We start from the raw sequence: 19436 nt of genomic DNA, 5'->3' as shown, positions 1-19436 counted from the left end.
TCTTAATTACCAGAGAGCCTAACACAACTGGTACCACAAACGTTTGTTGCCGAAATGTCCACGTGGCTGGGTGTGCTGTCCTTGGTTAGGCACGGTGCTGCGCTGGGGCTACGCTTTGCCCGTGGAGTGTGTGTGTGTGTGTTTGGCGGTGCGTGCGGCCAGGGCAGGGCGGGTGTTGTGTTCGTGCTCTTTGGGGTGGGGAGGATGCGGGATGGAGCGCGTGGATGTGGCAGTGTGTGCGCGTGGAAGGGCGCGCCAAGGCGAACACCTCGGGAGTCGTTTGCGCCCACAGAGGGGCTCCTGGCCGCGCAGGCCCAGTCGGAGGGCCGCATCCGGGCCCTGGGGCGGGCGGCTGCCTGAGTGCGGCAGCCACGAGCGAGCTTGCGCGGCGGCGTCCGGGGCGCCGGGCGCGCGCGATGGGGACGCTGCAGGCATGGCGCGCGCGCCGGGCCCGGGTCCCCGCGCCAGGTCCTCTGGGTGGCGCCGCGAGGCGGGGCTGGCGTTGGCTCCGGAGGGAGGCGCCGAGCGGCGGTCGGCTGCTGCCGCCTTGGCCTTTGTCGTCTGCCGATGGAGTCGTTCCATGGCCGCTAGCAGGAAGGGTAGCAGCTGTGAGGTCAGGGAGACCCCCAGACACCTGCGGCTGCTGACCCGAGGGGAAAGACGATTCCGGCTTAAGAGCGAGGTGTGTTGGGATGAGGGCGGTAGGGAGGATGTCAAGGCCCCACGGTAAACGTGTTTAAACGACTTGTTGAACAGGTAAAGTTCGAAGGATCATTAGCATCTAATCGAACCCACCCCCTCTTAAAAACAAGTGGGGGAACGGTGGTCCTCAGGGAAAAAGAAACTTGCTTCCCGAGGTCACACAGTCACGAAGTGGCAGAACTGGGACTAGAAACCCAGTCAGTGTATTCTCAGACCAGGGCTCTTTAAATCTATGCCCTCACTGAAGGGAATATAAATAATGGTAAAAGTAATTATTGTTATACAATTTTAGATCTTGGAAGTACGGATGGTGGTGTTCTATTGGCATTCAAATTCATGTGCTGGAAGAACCCAGCCACTGGTGTCCTTCCTGCGCCAGGGCTCCTCGTTCCTTCATTCATTGAACATTTGCTCAGCAGTTACTTGTCCCAGGCATTCTGCTAGAAACCGAAGGGATAAACAAGAACCAGCCCTTCCATCCAGCAGAAGAGAAAATTCCCCAGACACTAGTAACTAACGCAGGTGTTGAAAGTGGAATGAGCCATTAGCTGTAGAGCACTGTGGAAACTCAGAAGAAGACATCACTTAGGTCTGACTGGAGGAAGACCTGGTGAAGCAGGTGACATCGGCCCTGGTTATTTAAGAGTGGGTCATTTCGGGTTGTTTGAAAATGGTCGGCAGTGCATTCCAAGTAGAAGATTAAGTGTTAGTAAAATGAATAAACATCTCTAGGTGAGGATGGGGAGATTGTGTTGCCTAGAGGGCAGAGATGTACAAAGAGGGCAAAATTATAGAGGGCAGGATGGGAACGTTGGAAGCATTCCAAGCAGAGAATGACATTACTGTGGCTGAGGGTGATTAATTTCGCCTATGAGTAGAACCCTCTGCTGGAGAGTAAGAATATCAAACCAAGAGTGCTTGCAGCCCTACTTGGTCTGTGAGTTAGTCTGGGGATGCAGAGCTTCATGGAGGCATCAAAGCGTAGCAGGATTAAGAATGAACAACGTAGCTGGAATGGGAAAGCATCCAAATCAAATTGGAAATTGTTGGACTAGGGCTGGCCTGTAATGGTGCCTTCTCTTGCGTAGTAGTGTGTGAAAAGCTCTTTTAGTATTTCTGTAACACAGGTGCCTTCATGGATATGAACAGTGGTTAATCAGACTCTCCCTGTCTGTGCTGGGAGTAGTTATCCCAGGGACCAACACTGAGCTATAAACAAGGCAGCCTGTTTTGGTAGTTGAGAGGGGAAATGACTTACCTTTATGCCATTGTCTATTATAAACTAGTCCAACAGTTCTATGCCGACGACGTGTTAAAATGAAATGTTTTTGTCTCACAGGTGATGCCCACAGATTGCAACAGAGGACTTTGCAAACGTACCTTTAACTGGTCCTGTGTTGTTTTGTACTTATGAAACACTAAATTCAGACTTGTGCCTGAATGAAAGGGGTGGATCCATGTAAGTCAGATTATCGAGGCAGTTGGGTTACAGTCATCTGCCTGAGGTATAGATGCTTCCAGCCCCACCTTGGCACTCTATCCCCTACAGGAGAGGAGCAAGAGTTCCCCAGCCAAGCTCCATTTCCCATCACTCCCTGGTTCTCCATATGAATGGTTAAAAACTCCTTGGGTTGCTAGGGGAAATATATATTCTTCGTGCTTTGGCAGCGTGCCCATCTAATGGGTGGTTTAGAAGCGAGAAAAGCTGAAATGTTTAGTAGCAGTCCTTTTGGTTAATGAGGTTACCCAGTGGTATACAGAAAAAGCGTGGAGTCTGGAGTCAGGCGACAGACCTGGAATTGAATTCTGGTACCGGTGTGATTTTAGGTCTGACACGTCACTCGTCTGAGTTTTCATTTCCTTGTCTTTAAAATGGTGATCATCATAATCAGCTCAGAGTCCTTAACCAGTCTCCCAGTGAGTGAGAAGGGCTGCGCAAATGTCAGCGAGGATGGTACCATAGTGAGAATGGGGAGAGGCCTTGATGAGCCTGACCTTGGAGGCAGGCTAATCTGAATTCGGGTGTGGGCTCACGTGTGGGCGCTACCCTTTCAGCTCTGTGACTTTGGGTGACTCCCTGCACTGCTCTGAGCCTCAGTTGCCTCATCTTTAAAGCCAGGCAAATAATTATGTCTACTTTGTGGTGCCGATATAAGATCTACACTTAGCACAGTTTCTAGGACATAGAATCAGGGAACATTAGAGTTGAAAGGGACCTTAGAAGACCTGTCACGCCATAGGAATTGTATTTTTATCAACCCTGGCTCTGTTTAAACACTCTTAGTGCCAGAGACTGTCATCTGCACAAGGTGTCCCATTTCATTCTTGGATTGCCTTCAATGAAAGGCAGTGTTTCCTCATATGCAGCTAAAAACAGCCTCAATTTAACGTCACTAGATTGGCTCTCTGTTCTGCAGAAAAAGAGCATTGCTCTTCCTCGCTTTTTTTTTTAATCAAAATTTTTATCTTGAGATAATTGTAGATTCATATATAACCCACTAACCCACTGCCGTCAAGTCGATTCTGACTCATAGCGACCCTATAGGACATTGTAGAACTCCATTTGTAAGAAGTAATACAGAGAGAGAAACCTTGTACATTTAGCCAGTTTTCCTCAGGGGTAGCATCTTGCAAAACAGTGCAGTATCACAGCCAGAATACTGACATCGGCACAGTCAGGATACAGAAGGTTTCCGTCACCACTAGAATCCCTCAAGTTTTTCTTTTATAGCCACATCCACTTACCTCCCATCCCCTCATTATTCCCTGGAAACCACTAATCTGTTCTCCATTTCCATAACTTTGCCATTTCAAATATGCTAGATAAATGGAATCAGACACTATGTAACCTTTTGCGGTTTTTTTTTCCCCCCTTTTTTCACTCAGCGTGATGCTCTGGAGATTTATCCAGGTTGTTGTGTGTATCAATGGTTTGTTGCGTTTTATTGCTCAGTGAGTATTCCACGGTATGGACGTACCACAGCTTGGTGAACCATCTACTGGTTGGAGATCATTTGAGTTGTTTCCAGTTTGGTGCTATCGTGAATAAAGCTGCTCTGAACATTGATGTACAAAGTTTTATGTGAGCATCCATCTTCTTTTCTCTGGGATAAATGCCCAGGAGTGCAATTGCTGGGCTGAATAGTAGTTGCACATTTAGTTTTTAAGAAATTTCCAAACTGTTCTCTAGAGTGGCTGTACCGTATTACAGTCCGGTCAGCAATGTATGAGGGGTGTAGTGTCTCTGAATCCTTGCCAATATTTGATGCTGTCACTATTTTTTACTATAGCCATTCCAATAGGTGTGTAGTGATATCTGATTGTGACTTTAATTTACATTTCTCTAATGACTTGGAGCCCTGGTGGCACAGTGGTTAAGAGCTTGGCTGCTAATCAAAAGGTCAGCAGTTCAGATCCACCAGCTACTCTTTGGAAGCCCTGTGGGGCAGTTCTGCTCTGCCCTTTTAGGTCATTGAGTTGGAATCAACTAATAGTGTTGAGCATTTTTTCCTGTGTTTTGTTTTTTTTTTCTCCATCTGTATACCTTCTTTGGGAAATGTCACTTCATGTCTTTCGCTCATATTCTAATTGGATTGTTTACTTTCTTCCTGTTGAGTTTTGAGAGGTTTTTTTGTTTGTTTGTTCTGACTTGTCCTTTGTCAGATCTGTGGTTTGCAAATATTTTCTTCCACTCTATAGCTTGTCTTTTTGTCTTCTTGACAGGGTTTTTCACAGTCCAAAAGTTTTTAATTTCGAGGAAGCCCAGTTTATCAATTTTTCCTTTTATGGGTCATGCTTGTGGTATCAAGTCTGAGAACCCTTTGCCTAGCCCTAGAGCCTGAAGATTTTCTATGTTGTTTTCTAAGAGTTTTACAGGTTTATACATTACAATTATTACCATGATCCGTCTTGAGTTAATTTTTTGTATGAGGTGTGAGACTTAGGTTAAGGTTGTGTGTGGTTTTGTTTGTTTTTGACCTATGAATGTCCAGTGGATCCAGCATCATTTGTTGAAAATCTTTTGTAAACTAACTCATGACCTTGGGCAAGTCACATTACCTGCCTGGTTCTATTTCCTTTGTTCTAAAAATGAGGGAGTTGAAATAGAACTAAACCCATTGCTGTCAAGTCGATTTCAACTCATAGTGACCCTTTTGGACAGAGCAGAACTGCCCCACAGGGTTCCCAAGGAGTGCCTGGTAAATTTGAACTGCTGACCTTTTGGTTAGCAGCTGAACACTGAACCACTGTGCCACCAGGACTCCGGAATAGGGCTAACCAAAAAACCAAACCAATTGCCATCAAGTCGATTCTGACTCATAGGGACCCTATCAAACTACATTCCTAGAAGTTCTGAGGTCCCAGGGGGCCTCAGGAGCAACAACAGTGGGGACAAGGAGGAGATGGGGCTCTTATGTCCATTTGTATGATTTCATCTGGGTAATGTTGCTTTTTTACAGCTTAATTTTTGTGGTCCATCTGTTACTTGGTTTGATACAAGAGGCCAGCTGATAAAAACAAGTTTCAGGACCGTCGGACTGGATAAAATCTAAAGTAACTTTCAACAGTGAGTTGCTGTGATTCTAAATGTTGAGTGTAGACTCACTCATATTTCCCCTTGTACACTAGCCCTAAGGCACCTCTCTTAGTCTCATGAGGGGTTACTCTCATAAAATATTGTTCCTGATTGTGTCACCTCTCTTTATAACTATGATGAACCCAAAAACTAAACCCACTGCCATCGAGTTGATTGCAACTCATAGCAACCCTATAGGACAGAGTAGAATTGGCCCGTAGGGTTTCCAAGGAGCAGCTGGTCGATTCGAACTGCCGACCTGTTGATTAGCAGCCAAGCACTTAACCACTGCGCCACAAGGACCCCATAACTATGATAGCCTTTATGAAATTAATGAATTTATGCATCGTAAATCAGTTTATGAACTGTATGTCAGAAATTGAAACTGTATAAAATGTATTAAAAATTTGCAGCAGAATCACCCATCCCACAGAATTATTGTGGCAGCAAGAGAGGATAAGAAACTGAACCTATGTGTAAGCCATGAACAATAGCTAAACCTTATCTTTGCAGAAAGCCGCTTCTCTTTTACCGTCCGCCTGTGTAGCTCTTGCCAGTTCACAAACCCCTTGCAACAGCTTTTTAACAGTTCACGAAGGGTTGTTTGCAACAGCTTTTTGAAATATATAAATTTGCCCCATATTCTTATTTCCATCTTGTTAACTGCCTTCAAGTCAGCCCCTAATGATGATGACTGTATGCACAATGGGGTCAGGCTGTTGTGATCCATACGGTTTCCACTGGCTGATTTTTGGAATTGGGTCGTCAGGTCTTTCTTCCTGTCCTGTCTTAATCTGGAAGTTCCACGGAAACCTGTTCAGCATCACAGCAACGTGCAAACCTCCACTGACAGACAGGTGGTAGCTGTGTATAAGGAACATTGGCAAGGAATCGTGTCCAGGTCTCGCACATGGAAGGTGAGACTTTTACCCCTGAACCATCACTGCCCTGATTCCTATCTTAGAGATGAGGAAACTGAGCCTTGGATAATGTTGAGTGACTTGCCCAAAGTCATAGAACTAGCAAGTGGAAGACCTGAGACAAGAGCCCACAACTTTCACACCTAATCCAGTTCTTTTTCCCTCCACATTTTAATAAGGATTTTAGTCAGTTTTTTCCAAAAGTTGGCATTTGTCACTATGGGTTTTCATCTGTAAAATGGGCTAATAATGTAAGAGTTAACTGAAATAATCCTGTGTTTTTGTTTTGTTTTTCGTTAAGTAGGGTTAATTAAGATAGTACATTTGAAAAAAAAAATGTTACACTACAAAGTACCATGTGTTCCAATGGTGATTATTATTATCCGCTTGGCTAGGTCTAGGAATTCTAGTAGGCAGCTGTGTGTGCTTGTTGATTCTTGTTCATGGGAAATGTGTTTGTTTATATCATAGATAATTATCTGTTTTTCTTTTTAGTACCCACGTGGCCAAATTGCGAACTGCCATACGAATAAGACTCAGACATATTTGAGAGGGTGGTTGGACTTAATGGGTTCCATGAAGTTGTTTTAAGAGTTATTTTTCAACAGATGGGCAGCTTACATTTGGCCACGTTTCTGTGACTGCGTGATGATTGAAGTTTTCACCAGATGGTGTAGAAATACTTGGGAAAACACCCTCCCAATATTAATTGTTGTAAAAAAGACTGTTAGAGTGCCAGAAAAATGATAGTCTATATTCCCAAGTCCCTCCCCTGTGCTATTATAATTATAATTGAGATGATTTGGAAGTTTCCATTTCTGGCACTTGAATTTATTTGGTGAATGAGTGTACATGTCTGCGTCAGAGTTGGAGATGATGACGAGCACTCTGTCTTCAAGTAGAGATTCAACGTGGGTATGGCATGCAATTTCCCTTAAATTGTTGATAGAGTGGCATCGCTTCCTCTTGCTAAATCTCTCTACTTCTGTCTCAAACCTGGAAAATGTAACTTTCCATAAAAATCAACTCTTAGAAATGTATGTGTTTTCTGAAAATTATTGATTTAACGGGGGAAAAAAAAAGCCTCTTGCAAGTCTACCAAACTTAGAATGTTTGGACATGTTCATCAGTATGACTAACTCCCCAACCTTCTAAGTTGTCCCACTTTTGTTGACCACCTTGCCCTGTTTCTGGAAACAGCAAGTGAGGAATCAGTAAGTGGGACGGTAAGGGGAATGGTGGCAATCTCTGAGGGCATTTGTGGTTGTTACAGTGACCAAGGGCAAGCTACATACAATACCCAAGGAACAAGGAAGAAATGTCTGTATCCTGCATTATGGCTGAATCTGGCTGGATATTCATCTGAGCCTGGAACCTCTCTCTATTTAAATAAAATGACAGACTATCTTTTATAATATATTTTTTACACCATTTTTAATATTCCTAGAATATTAACATCCACCATACCTCTGCTCTTTGATTTTACTATGCTGCTGTATGGAAGCCTTCTGATCTTCTCCTTAATCTTGACTTTTTCATGCTAAGTAAGTGCAAGCCTATAGACGTTTTATGGTGTCGTTTAATGGAGTCATGGACAGAGCATTTACGTAGTAAAACATATTATTATAAACTTATTTTCATTTTATTTCTTCTTTTTGTCACAAATATGGTATCGTGCTAATATTTTTGAAATGTTGTACATAAACCAAAAACCAAACCCACTGCCGTCGAGTTGATTCCGACTCATAGCAACCCTATAGGAGAGTAGAACTGCCCCATAGAGTTTCCAGGGAGCGCCTGGCGGATTCCAACTGCCGACCTTTTGGTTAGCAGCTGTAGCACTTAACCACTACGCCACCAGGGTTTCCATGTTGTACATAGGTAAGTTATATTATCCATGAATTTCTGGATGTAAAGAGAGAACTATAAAATACTTGTTTTAATAAAGGGTCTCTGGGATTGATTGAGATGAGAAACATTACTACGGAAAGTTAAGTGGTAACAGACAAATTCTTTTTCCACTTGTGCAGATGTGTGCAAACATAATTCAGTATTGGAATCATTCAGAGAAAAGGGCAGTGGTGTAAGTCTAAGTCATTAATAAGGAGTGCAATCCCAAGAAATTCTGTATCGTTATGTGGAAATTTTAAATTATGGCACGTTTTATCAGATAGATTCTCTCTGTGTCTGTCATTGCAGATGGCGCTTAATGGTTGCTTTAGTTTGAACTACCCTGGCAACCCCCAGCTGGGGGACTTGATTGAAGTGTTTCGTCCTGGCTATCAGCACTGGGCGCTATACCTGGGTGATGGTTACGTTATCAACATAGCACCTCTAGGTAAGGTTTGCGTCCAGTGTCTCCTGGGAGCTTTTTAGGTTTCCTGTTACAAGAAGAGATAACGAATGAAATCATAAACCAAAACAGAAATAAAATGTGGAAAATAGATAAATCTAGCTGATCTAGGTCTAGGAAAGGACTGTCTAAGCCCATAGTGGTATTGAAGAAATCACAAAGGCTGACTGAGATCAAAATTTAAAACCTCTGGATTAAAAGAAAATCACACATCAGAATAACAAGCTGAGGAAAATATTTAAACATGACAGTAGTCAGTATTTGTATCACACAGATAGATGGTTTCAATGCATTGAGCATGTATTTATAGATTACCTGTTAGGTGCCATCAAGCTGATTCTGACTCATAGCAACTCAATAGGACAGAGTAGAGCTGCCTCATGGGTTTTCTAGGCTGTAATCTTTATGGAAGCAGATTGCTAGGTCTTTCTCCCTCAGAGCAGCGGGGTGGACTTGAACCATCAACTTTTTGGTTAGCAGCTGAGTATTTACCTGTTGCCCCACTAGGGCTTCTTATAGATTCCCTGTTGTTGTGTGTCTTCGAGTTGATTCTGACTTATAGCAACCTTTTAGGATGGAGTAGAACTGCCCCACAGGGTTTCCTAGGCTATAATCTTTAAGGGAGTAGATCGCCAGGTCTTTTTCCCCCGGAGCCACTGGTAGGTTCTAACAACCAACCTTTCAGTTAGCAGCCAAGCTCTTTAACCATTGCACCACCAGGGCTCCTTATAAATTGCCTACTATGTGCCAAATGCTGTTCTAGCTGCTGGGGATACATAAAAATCTCCCTGAGAAGTGGGACTTACATTCTACTAGGATGAGACAGACCATGAACCAAATAAATGTTAAAATGAGATAAGGGATATGGAGAAAAATAAATCAGGGACGTGGGACGGGAAGTGCCTCGGGTGGACAAGGAGGATGCTGTGATTTTAAATAAGGTGCCCAGGAAAATTTCATAAGTAACATTTGAGGAAAAACTAGAAAGAGATGAGAAAAGCAGTCACGTGATATCTGGGGAAAGATTGTTCCAGACCCTGGGAACAGCAAACACCAAAGTCCCAACGAATGAATGGATGAAGAATTGTGAACAGCTAGTAGAAGAATAAAAGCAAAAAAACTAATAAAAAACTTCAATTCTCTAGTTATCTGGGAATTGGAAAATAAAGCAATGACAGATGTTATACTTATACCATTAGTAAAGCTTAAAAAATGATAATGATCAGTGTTGATAAGGATATAGTGAAATGAACAGAAATATACTATTGATGGAAATATAAATCGATAAAATCATTCAAAAAAAAAAAACAATTGAACAATACTTGTTAAGAGTGTTAAAAGAGTGCATATGTGCTAACCCTGTAATTATATCGCAGGAGTAGACTCTTGGGAAATACTTAGAGACGTGGACAAAGGTCTGTATATAAGGGTATTCACTTCTACCTTATTTATAATGATTTTAAAAATGGACAATGACTTGACTACGGAAGAATATTAGGTATCTGTACTTGGTGCAGTGGTTAAGAGCTCAGCTGCTAACCAAAAATTTGACCATTGGAATCCACCAGCCGGTCCTTGGAAACGCTATGGGGCAGTTCTACTCTGTCCTGTAGTGACGCTATGAGTCAGAAAAGACTTGATGGCAACGGGTTTGGTTTTTCGGGCTTTTGGTGCTTGTCAAGACTCTTTACTTGCCAGTAACAGAAAGCAAACTAGAATAAGCTTAAGCAAAATGGCAAATTAATTGCTTCACTGAGGGAAAATGCACAGGGGGTAGAGGGGGTGCTGGCCCCAGGATGCCTGGATCTAGGCCTTTGACTACCAAGACCCTCTGTTGCCCGTCTGCTTTTCTATATGTTGTCTTTATCCCCAGGCTATGTCTCTCCAAGGCACTGAACCGATGGTCATTAGCAGCCTTCGGCTCTCAGTATTATATCCTTGTGAACCAACTGGAGAAAGAGTTACTTCCTACCTCTTGTTGCTGTTAGAAAAATCATGGAGAATGACTCTACTTGGTCCAGTGTGGGTCACGTATCCATCACTGGAACGTCTCTGTGCCTAGGAGAAGGGTATTCCATGATTGACCCAGTTAGGGCTTTTTCCAGGAAGAAATAGGCAATGGTGGGATGGGGCGCTGTATAGACAAAAACAATAGCCGCGATAACAGCCATTAAAAACCATATCACTGAAATTGTCTTGCTATAATATTTACTGGAGAATTCCAGATTAAAAAACGCAATATACAATATAATGCTAAGCTTGCAAAAAAGTAATGTATGCACACATGAATGCACATACATACCCACACCTACCGTATGTGTTGATAAAGAAAAATAAAATGAAATCACATACAAATAATAAAAAAAAAAAAATAGAAGGAATCATTTCTGAATGGCAAGGTGATGGGTGATTTCTAGTGTCACATTTATAGTTATTTGTATGTTATTTAAATGGTTAGAAATGAACACAAATTTATTAGAAAAAATGGATGTAAATAACACATCACTTGGGTATTTTTTTCCTCGAGATATCTTTAAAGAAAAGTATTTATAGGTCTGAGTCTTACTACCCTGTTAACTTGAGAGAATTTTTAATGCAATGGTTTTTGCAACACTTTGAGCTGTTTGCCTCTGGTTCTGAAATATTTTGAATGGAAAGGGCAAACAAAATGGCATTTACAATTCAGAACTGTTAGTTTCTGGAAGGTCTAGAAGCATATAAACCATATTATCTCTGCAGGTTTCCCATCTGGAAAATAACATGGCACTTGGTGCTGTTTCCTTATATTTCATAGGTTTTAAACTCCACGTTAGTGTGGTTCAAGGGCTGAGCTTTGATCCTGTAGATTGAAATTCTGTTCTAGTTTATATCGTTACCTTCCTGTATGATCTTTTGCAAGCCAGTATACTGCACCAAGATTCAATTTCCTCATCTGTAAATTGAGGACATTGGGCTGGTCAAAAAAGAAGAGAAAAAAAAAAAAAAAAGGCAATGACAGCAACAACACAGTTTAGTAGTTCTAAATAGGCTAGGTCTGTTCGAAGAACTGTTAATGTGTAAGAGTTTTTAGTGTGTAGAATTTTCACTGGAAACTGAGAAGGAGCTTGGAGGATATAAAAAACAGGAGTGGAAAAGAAAATTTGCTTTTAGTCATAAATAAAAAGGAAGGTTTTAAACACTGGTTATATACTCTTCCTCTCATGGCTCACCTGAATATAGGCAAGCATAGCAGTTGGCGCAGCTGGAGAGGGCCCAGGGCCCAGTGTTAGACCTGCCTACAGAGGAGTTGTCTGCCCAGCCTCAGGTACCGAGAAGTGGCAGGTCAGGGTCCAGGGTTCCTGGTAGCCTAGACAAATGTTCACCAATAAAGGCTGCTAAGATGGGGTGGTGGGCAATGGACCGTTGTAACTGGTGAGTAGGGCATAGCAAGAGGCCATGTCTGGTGGACAGTGCCTACTAGGTTAGGGCTCAGGATCAGGACTTAGTTTCTTAGTAAAAGGACCTGGCAAGAGAAAAGTAGGGCCCCAACCTCTTGCAGAACTGGGGAACCATGCACATTTCAGAACAGGAAATCAGGAGCCAAGGCAGAAGCCTAGTTGAAAGAACAAATGTAAAAAGTGGAGGTGGACGTGAAGAGTGCAGCATAGGCATCAGAAGGAGCCATCTGGTCGCGATGCACTACCGCTAATTTGGAACGCACTATACTAGTTTGGAAGGGTTCACGTACTGCACAGGAGACTACTTTATAGAAAAAGCAGGTGATAATCTTAGCAATTTGTGCTTGGCTATTAATTAAAAGGTTGAAATTTGGAATCCATCTGGTGGTGTCACAGAAGAAAGGCTTGATGATCTCCTTCTGTAAGATTAGATTCATGGAAAACCTCATGGAGTGCAGTTCTTCTCTGACACACATGGAGTCATCATGAGTTGGAGTCGACTCAACAGCAATGGGTTAAACTTATCTGTGCTATGTTAGAAAGATGTACCAAGATCTCTAATGATACAACCAATCAGTAGTCAACTGTTTCCCCATGAATGAGGAGAATGGGTAGTGTTCTCACCCAATTTGTTGTATGAGGAGATCATAAATTTTCAAACAGGTTTTCTTATATTCTTACTCATACAGTATTGAGGAAGTGTTACTGATAAATTATAGAATAAGTGCTTTAGGTCAGTAAAGTTGGGTGGCTTCTGGTTTGATGAAAAGTTAGGAACGGAGCTGGGTTTAGACATCCCAGTGCTTCTAGCATATTTAGATGGCATTGGAGTTCACTGGGCTGGGCCACGATATCTTACTAACCAGACTTCTCCCTACAGAGGATAGTATTCCTGCGTCATTTACAAGTGCCAAGTCTATATTCAGCAGAAAGGCTCTGGTGAAGATGCAGCTCTTGAAGGATGTCGTGGGAAACGACACATATCGAATAAACAACAAATACGACGAAACATACGCCCCTCTTCCCGTGGAAGAAGTCATGCAAAGGTCAGAGTTTGTTATTGGACAGGAGGTGGCGTATGACATATTTGACAACAACTGTGAGCATTTTGTGACTTTGCTTCGCTATGGAGAAGGAGTTTCAGAGCAGGTTAGTTTTTCTTTGGGGGATACAAGAAGCTTCTTACGTTGGCAGCATGAGAACTATTGACGATTATAAAGCTCCCAGGCTTCAAAACAAATGAAAAGAATAAGAAGAGAGGGCACTGAAGGACAGAGAAGGGTATTGAGTTGTCCAACGTCTTTCAGCACGTTAATGTCCAAACGGGATACCATGAGTTTGGTACTAGAAGAGACTTGAAATCAAGAGGACCATATCTTTCTCTCCGCCTTATTGTACTTCATTCTTCAATTTTTTTCTCATTACCCTAGCTTACAGCAATTTTAAATACATCCCCTCATATACTGAAAAGGATATGCTGAAAAGAATGTTGACCTTTTTGAGTACGTTTTGCCAAAAACGTAGATGGTAAACCTGAGTTCCTTTTTCGTTAGTTGATAGAGGCCAACGGCTGACATATCTTTGTGGGTTTGTAAATGTTTTCCATTTCCTTGCAATAGTAATTTTAAGGAAACGTGTTTGTGTAGATCTCGTGAGTCGTGGAACTTCTGGATAAGATTTTTAATGGGTTAACTGGCTTTAGTCCGAAGGTCACTTGCGATATTATCAGCCACCACCATTACTTTGCAGGCTGGTGGATTCCTAACTAACAGTATGCTTGATTCAGTTGTCCTGAAGCCCCACCAGTCCAGCTACATCCTTAACGCTTGGCCCCAAGGACTTATTAGGGTGGTATGAGAATGAGTATTTAAAGTTGTTTTCAAGAAGAAGGCTTCTTCATCCCAGATCCAAATGGCAGCGTTAATTTTTAAAAGTAAAATACAGAAAATAATTGAACAGGTTTTAACTTCCAGAGTGGTTACTTATGAAACCTGGAAAAAAGGAGACTTTGAAAATTCTCAGAATTATGCCATAACATTTTAATATCTCTAATTTATACAAGGCTTCCAGTATCTTGAAATGGTGCATCAGTTATATTAACTTCTAAGGAATGAGGTGATAACTCTTCTCTGGAAAGCTTGGAAAAATGGGACATGCAACATAATGAAAAGATACATTTGTTTTCATTAGGAAATGATTTAATTGAGAATTCATTTTTATCAGGAAATACATGAACATTCTGAACGTTCTATTCACATGTAATGATAAATTGAGTCAGAATTGAGTTTGCTACCTAGGGCACACACACAAATTCCTGCCCACCTTCGCGTGGAAAACTCACGGTGTAGCTGCAAACTAGTAGACTCATGACCCTGAAAAGTTAATTATTCCTCAACAAATAGTAAAACTGGTCCCAGCAGGTTCTGAGGAAGATGTTGCGATGCTGGCCTTAAAAACCCACCCAAGCTCTGGAGTTCTGCTGGTCTGTGCCAAAACCCTGCCTTCACCACTTACTAGCTGAGTGACCCAGGGCGTGTTCTTTAACCCTCTCTGAATATCAGTTTCCTAATTTCTAAACTGGAGCCTTGGTGGCGCAGCTGTTAAGAGCTATGGCTGCTAACCAAAGGGTTCGCAGTTCAAATCCTACCAGCCACTCCTTGGAAACCCTATAAGGTAGTTCTTCTCTGTGCTATAGCGTCTCTGTGAGTCGGAATCGACTCAACAGGGTTTGGTTTGGATTAATCTGTAAACTGAGCCCATTTTAAAGATGATATGAAATTTTTGAAATTTCATAACACAGTGTGTTACATATTATCTATCCCAAAAAACAGCGTGATAGGAAACCCTGGTGGTGTAGTGGTTAAGTGCTATGGCTGCTAACCAAAGGGTCAGCAGTTTGAATCCGCCAGGCGCTCCTTGGAAACTCTATGGGGCAGTTCCACTCTGTCCTATAGGGTCGCTATGAGTCGGAATCGACTCGACAGCACTGGGTTTGGGTTTTTTTAAGGTGGATGTTATTTTTAATTACATTATAATAATAGCTAGTATTGGATTCTTTTTTTTTTTTTTTTGGTTCTTTTAAGTGGGTGGCACAAACAGCTACTAACCAAAAGGTTGGCAGTTCAAGTCCACCCAGAGGCACCTTAGGAGAAATACCTGCTGGTCTACTTCTAGAACTTTGGGCCTTGAAAACCCCTCGGAGCGCAATTCCACTTTCCTGCGCCCAGGATCCCCGTGAGTCAGAATCGACTTGATGACAGCTGGCTTACGGCTTAGGAGCCTTGACAGTAGAAGAGTTTTCTTGGAGGATGGTTATGTAGTTCCTCAATTTAAAAGAAAATGTAAATGCGTAAGGAAGATTAAAAGGATAGAAAGTTGTGGGACAACTTTCTTTTTATTTTTGTGCTCCTCTGTATTTTTCACATTTTCTAAAACCAACATTTGTTACTGTTGTAGTCTAGAAAGGCTATCAATGTGTCTAGATTTGTGGAAGGTGACAGCACCCTTACATAACCCGGACAAGCTGACCCATGAACATGCCCTGACTGTGCTTCAATGTCTGTCACTGCAGCCATAGACCCTCAGGGAAGAGACATTTTGATAAACCCTGCAGCCATCCTGACCTTACCGCACTGATGTCCGGACTCGTCTACTCCACGTTTCACTGGGTGTGCAGATTCTCTGATGGAGGGCTTTCCAACGGCCCACAGACAGAAATCCTTGTAAAGGACGAAGTGTCCAGAGTCGGATTTGGAGTCTTCTAATCCTAAGTAAGCCGTAAAGTGAAAGCTTTTGCTCTTGCTGGTTAACCAAGAACATCCAGGGGTGTTACAGTCTTGCAGGTCAGACCCCATTTCATGTCACCCCGAGGGCTCATCCAAATTACGTGGGATTTTGTCATCTAGAATGCAACCTAAAAGGCGTGAGCGTTTAGGGATTTGAGAAACTGCACGCCCTGCTGAAAGTGGTCTGATTATGACGGTGTCTGGACTTTGGTTTGGGATCAAGTTCTCCATCCCCTCCCCAGGCCTCTTGGATTTATGGGATATTCCCAATATCTGGGGTTTCTAGTGGCTGAAAGATGCTCAGTCATTTAGGCCTGGATCTAGCCGGGGTCACCTATCCTCAGGATCCTGACGCTTTCCAGGGATGCATCCCGCTTAGGGATGGATTTCCCGATAAGCAAGGTATGCACGGGCTTACTTGTGCTTACTTACTCACCCCTGTGAATTGTGCACTACAGATGAGTAGGTAAGCACAAATAAATCTGTGCGTCATACCCTGCCTACTGGTGAATCCACGCCCTGCTGCTGTTTGACACCTTCTTTAAAGACACCAACTGCGCCTTCATATTTTTGCATTGCTGCTTGCTCCATTTTCCTGCAACAGGCCTTCTTGAAATCTCAGCATCTGCTGCAGTTGCGTTAGGACCTGGCTTGACTTATAGGCCTTGGTTCCTGTCTAATTGTTGGTTCTGCCCTCTTTGGGAGTTTGTCCTGGGTCTTGTATCTCCCTACCCCTTTTGGTTCCCCACATGCGTTATAATTAGCTCTGTGTTGCAGTGAGTTCTGACTCTCCCCTGGGAGCTGGTTTAGGTAGTCACTAATTTAACATGATCAATAAATAAATTAACAAGCAAATAAACATAAAATTAAAATAGGATTTGTCAGGGCCAAGTCGTTTGCCGGTGCCGTTCTCCCTGACAACTGAGGACAGGAAGTCCCAGTTCCAAGTCTTCTCCCCACAGACCACAGGATAGCATCATGGAGTGAACGCCTGCTGGAAGCTGACACTGCTATCATCGTGCCTCTTCCCTGGCCCTGGTCCTTGGTGGCTGTTCCCAACAAAGTAGCTACAGTTAGGAAGGCAGTGTTGTGTTTCAGTAATATGTGGGCGACAGGCACAGTGGTGGAAGACTGTGGGATGGACAGAGGGCATGCTCATGTGTGAGCTGGGTCAAGCTTTCCAGCTCTTGGGCTGGTGCCCAAAGTCATTTGGGAAAGATGTTTGCTTTATTTGAAAGCCTGATTCTTCAATCCCAGAGCACAAATGCTGTTGATCAAATACCTGATAACTCTGAAGTGTCTGGACATGACTTTTGGGTCATAAAACTGCACTCAAACCCATGCAGATGGAAGGCAATATTAGCTGAGTGCCATTAACACCATAAATATTCATCAAGTCTCCCATGATGATGATGATGAAGGCCAGTCAAGCTATCAATGTCTGAACTCCTTTGTGGACAGTCGAGCTTGGGAGTGGTTTATTTTAGTTTGCCTGCATGAGAAAATAATTTTTCACACCATAGTTAACATCAGTATTCTCTTGTTTATTGGAATAAAAAATTTATCTGCCAAATTAAGGGCTTAAATGTATTTAGCCCAGATCACATCCCTGAATTATTTTATAAATACACAGGAATTATTTCACTAGAGAGAGAAAAAAAATTTATACATAAATGTATAAACCAAATGCATTGCCATCGAGTTGATTTCAACTCGTAGCAACCCTATAGGACAGAGTAGAGCTGCCCCATAGAGTTTCCAAGGCCTGGTGGATTCCAACTGCCAACCCTTTGGTTAGCCATAGCACTTAACCACTACGCTACCAGAGTTTCCATATATATTTATACACCAAAATATTCATTTTGATACAGACCCAACCAAAACACGATGTGTGTTTAGGGGGGGAAGAAGAAGAAGAGGGAAAACACATGGTTCCTAAGGCCCATCCTCTCCCTAAAGAGCCAGGTGGTATGACCTCAAGCAAATGACTTACCTCTTCCCTAAAGCCCAAAGTTTATAAAACAGGAGTGAGCGATATATCTGTCTCACACGTGCGCTGAGGTGACTAGTGGGAACTGGGCAGGTAACGAGTTTATAAACTGTTAGGTGCTGTAATACAAGAAATATCTACCTATCTGTCTATACATTTAGCATAATTCTAAAAAATACACATTTAGTTCTTCGTCTTCATTCATGCAGAATTTTAATTGTGCATCGCAATTTTAAATGTCACCATTGTACATTCAGACGGGTCTTGGGTTTAGGAAATAAGCTCAGTGAATGTTGTGAGATGCCTTTCGAATAAAATCTTCTGTTTCTTGTTTCCTTCTAGGCCAACCGAGCAATAAGTACCATTGGGTTTATGACAGCTGCTGCCGGTGCCTTCTCACTGCTGGGCTTGCTCCCAAAAAGACAAGGGGCAAAACACTTTTAACAATTTACTGAAGAGATAAGGGACCTGAAGGATTTTGTGAGGAGGAAGAAAAAAAAAAAAAAAGACGAAACAACAAACCTGGAATGAATACTTATTTTCAATGAGTCATTATTGTTCTAAATTCCATTGATAGATGGCAGGCTCTTTAATAAATTGCTTACTGCTGTTATCTCATCATTGAGGGAAGGAAATTTTTCTCCCGACTACATAGCTCTGCTGTGGCAGCCTGAACAAGAAGCAGTAGCCTTTTGAATGAGCAAACAAAGGATCCTAACAAAATCGTGTCACATTTTATCTTCCCACTGTAAATACTGCTTTCTTTTTCCCTAAGGGTAGCTATTTTATACTTGCTAGAGGGATGAAGAACCATTTATATATGATTTTGAAAGAAATGTTAAGGGCCACAAATGGTGAGGACTGACATCTAAATTCATATCCCTCTTCTAGTCAGAAAAGAAGCTGGGAGACAGTATTTGGTTAGGCAGTTTTCGAACTTAGATTCCCTACCATTTGAGGGTGCACGCCCATATTCCTGCATTCGTGTAGATGGGGTGGGGTGGGAGGAGGAGGTTCTCTTTGCTCCAGTGTTTCAAATCCAGAGTAACTTCTCTGGAAGGTACTCACCTGTCAAGAGTACATGGGAAGCAGGAGTGGGATGTTACTTCTAAAGAGTTACATTGTTCTCTTTGGATTTTGAGGTATTTCAAGGACTCCATCCTCTTAGCTTTGGCATCAGATCCTTAAATGTTGGTTTAAAGTGCCATGTTTAGAAAGCGATATCCCGTGTAGCTTTTTAAGGATTTTACCGTACTAAGTCAAGGAGTGTTGGGATTTCATTCTTGCGTTTTATTGATTAAGAGCCCTGGTGATGCAGTGGTTAAGAGCTCAGCTGCTAACCAAAATGTCGGCAGTTCAAATCCACCAGCCATTCTCTGGAAACCCTACAGGGGCGGTTTTACTCTGTCCTATAGGGTCACTATGAGTTGATATTGACTTGAAGCAGGCAGTCATAAAAGGGTCATTAACCAACCCATAATAGTTGTTTTTCAAAAAAAGTCTACCCTTGCTACATTTTTGTTACAACTTTTACAGCACTTCACTGTGATTGGTCAAATCCCCAGGTTTCCTGTCTTCTCCAGGCAAGAGGCCAGGTACAGGCGCACTGACTTTGAACCTATCCACTATGTGACCTTCCAGGGGTGGCAGTAGTAAGCCATCGCCATTTTTTC

The 19436-nt window shown here is 42.5% G+C and overlaps 1 protein-coding gene across 1 annotated transcript; it reads left to right on the top strand.

Moving 5' to 3' along the window:
- The first annotated feature begins 562 nt into the window (after positions 1-562).
- PLAAT1 (phospholipase A and acyltransferase 1) lies at positions 563-18381 on the top strand. The gene is made up of 4 exons (XM_023551630.2): positions 563-682; positions 8398-8536; positions 12869-13137; positions 18106-18381. Exons 1-4 carry the CDS (start codon positions 581-583, stop codon positions 18205-18207), a joined length of 612 nt encoding a protein of 203 aa, XP_023407398.2. The 5' UTR covers positions 563-580; the 3' UTR covers positions 18208-18381.
- The last annotated feature ends 1055 nt before the right edge of the window (positions 18382-19436 follow it).

Source organism: Loxodonta africana, chromosome 1 (genome assembly GCF_030014295.1).
Source record: "Loxodonta africana isolate mLoxAfr1 chromosome 1, mLoxAfr1.hap2, whole genome shotgun sequence".
Lineage (NCBI taxonomy): Eukaryota > Metazoa > Chordata > Mammalia > Proboscidea > Elephantidae > Loxodonta > Loxodonta africana.
This window is presented reverse-complemented; position numbering and strand designations above follow the sequence as displayed.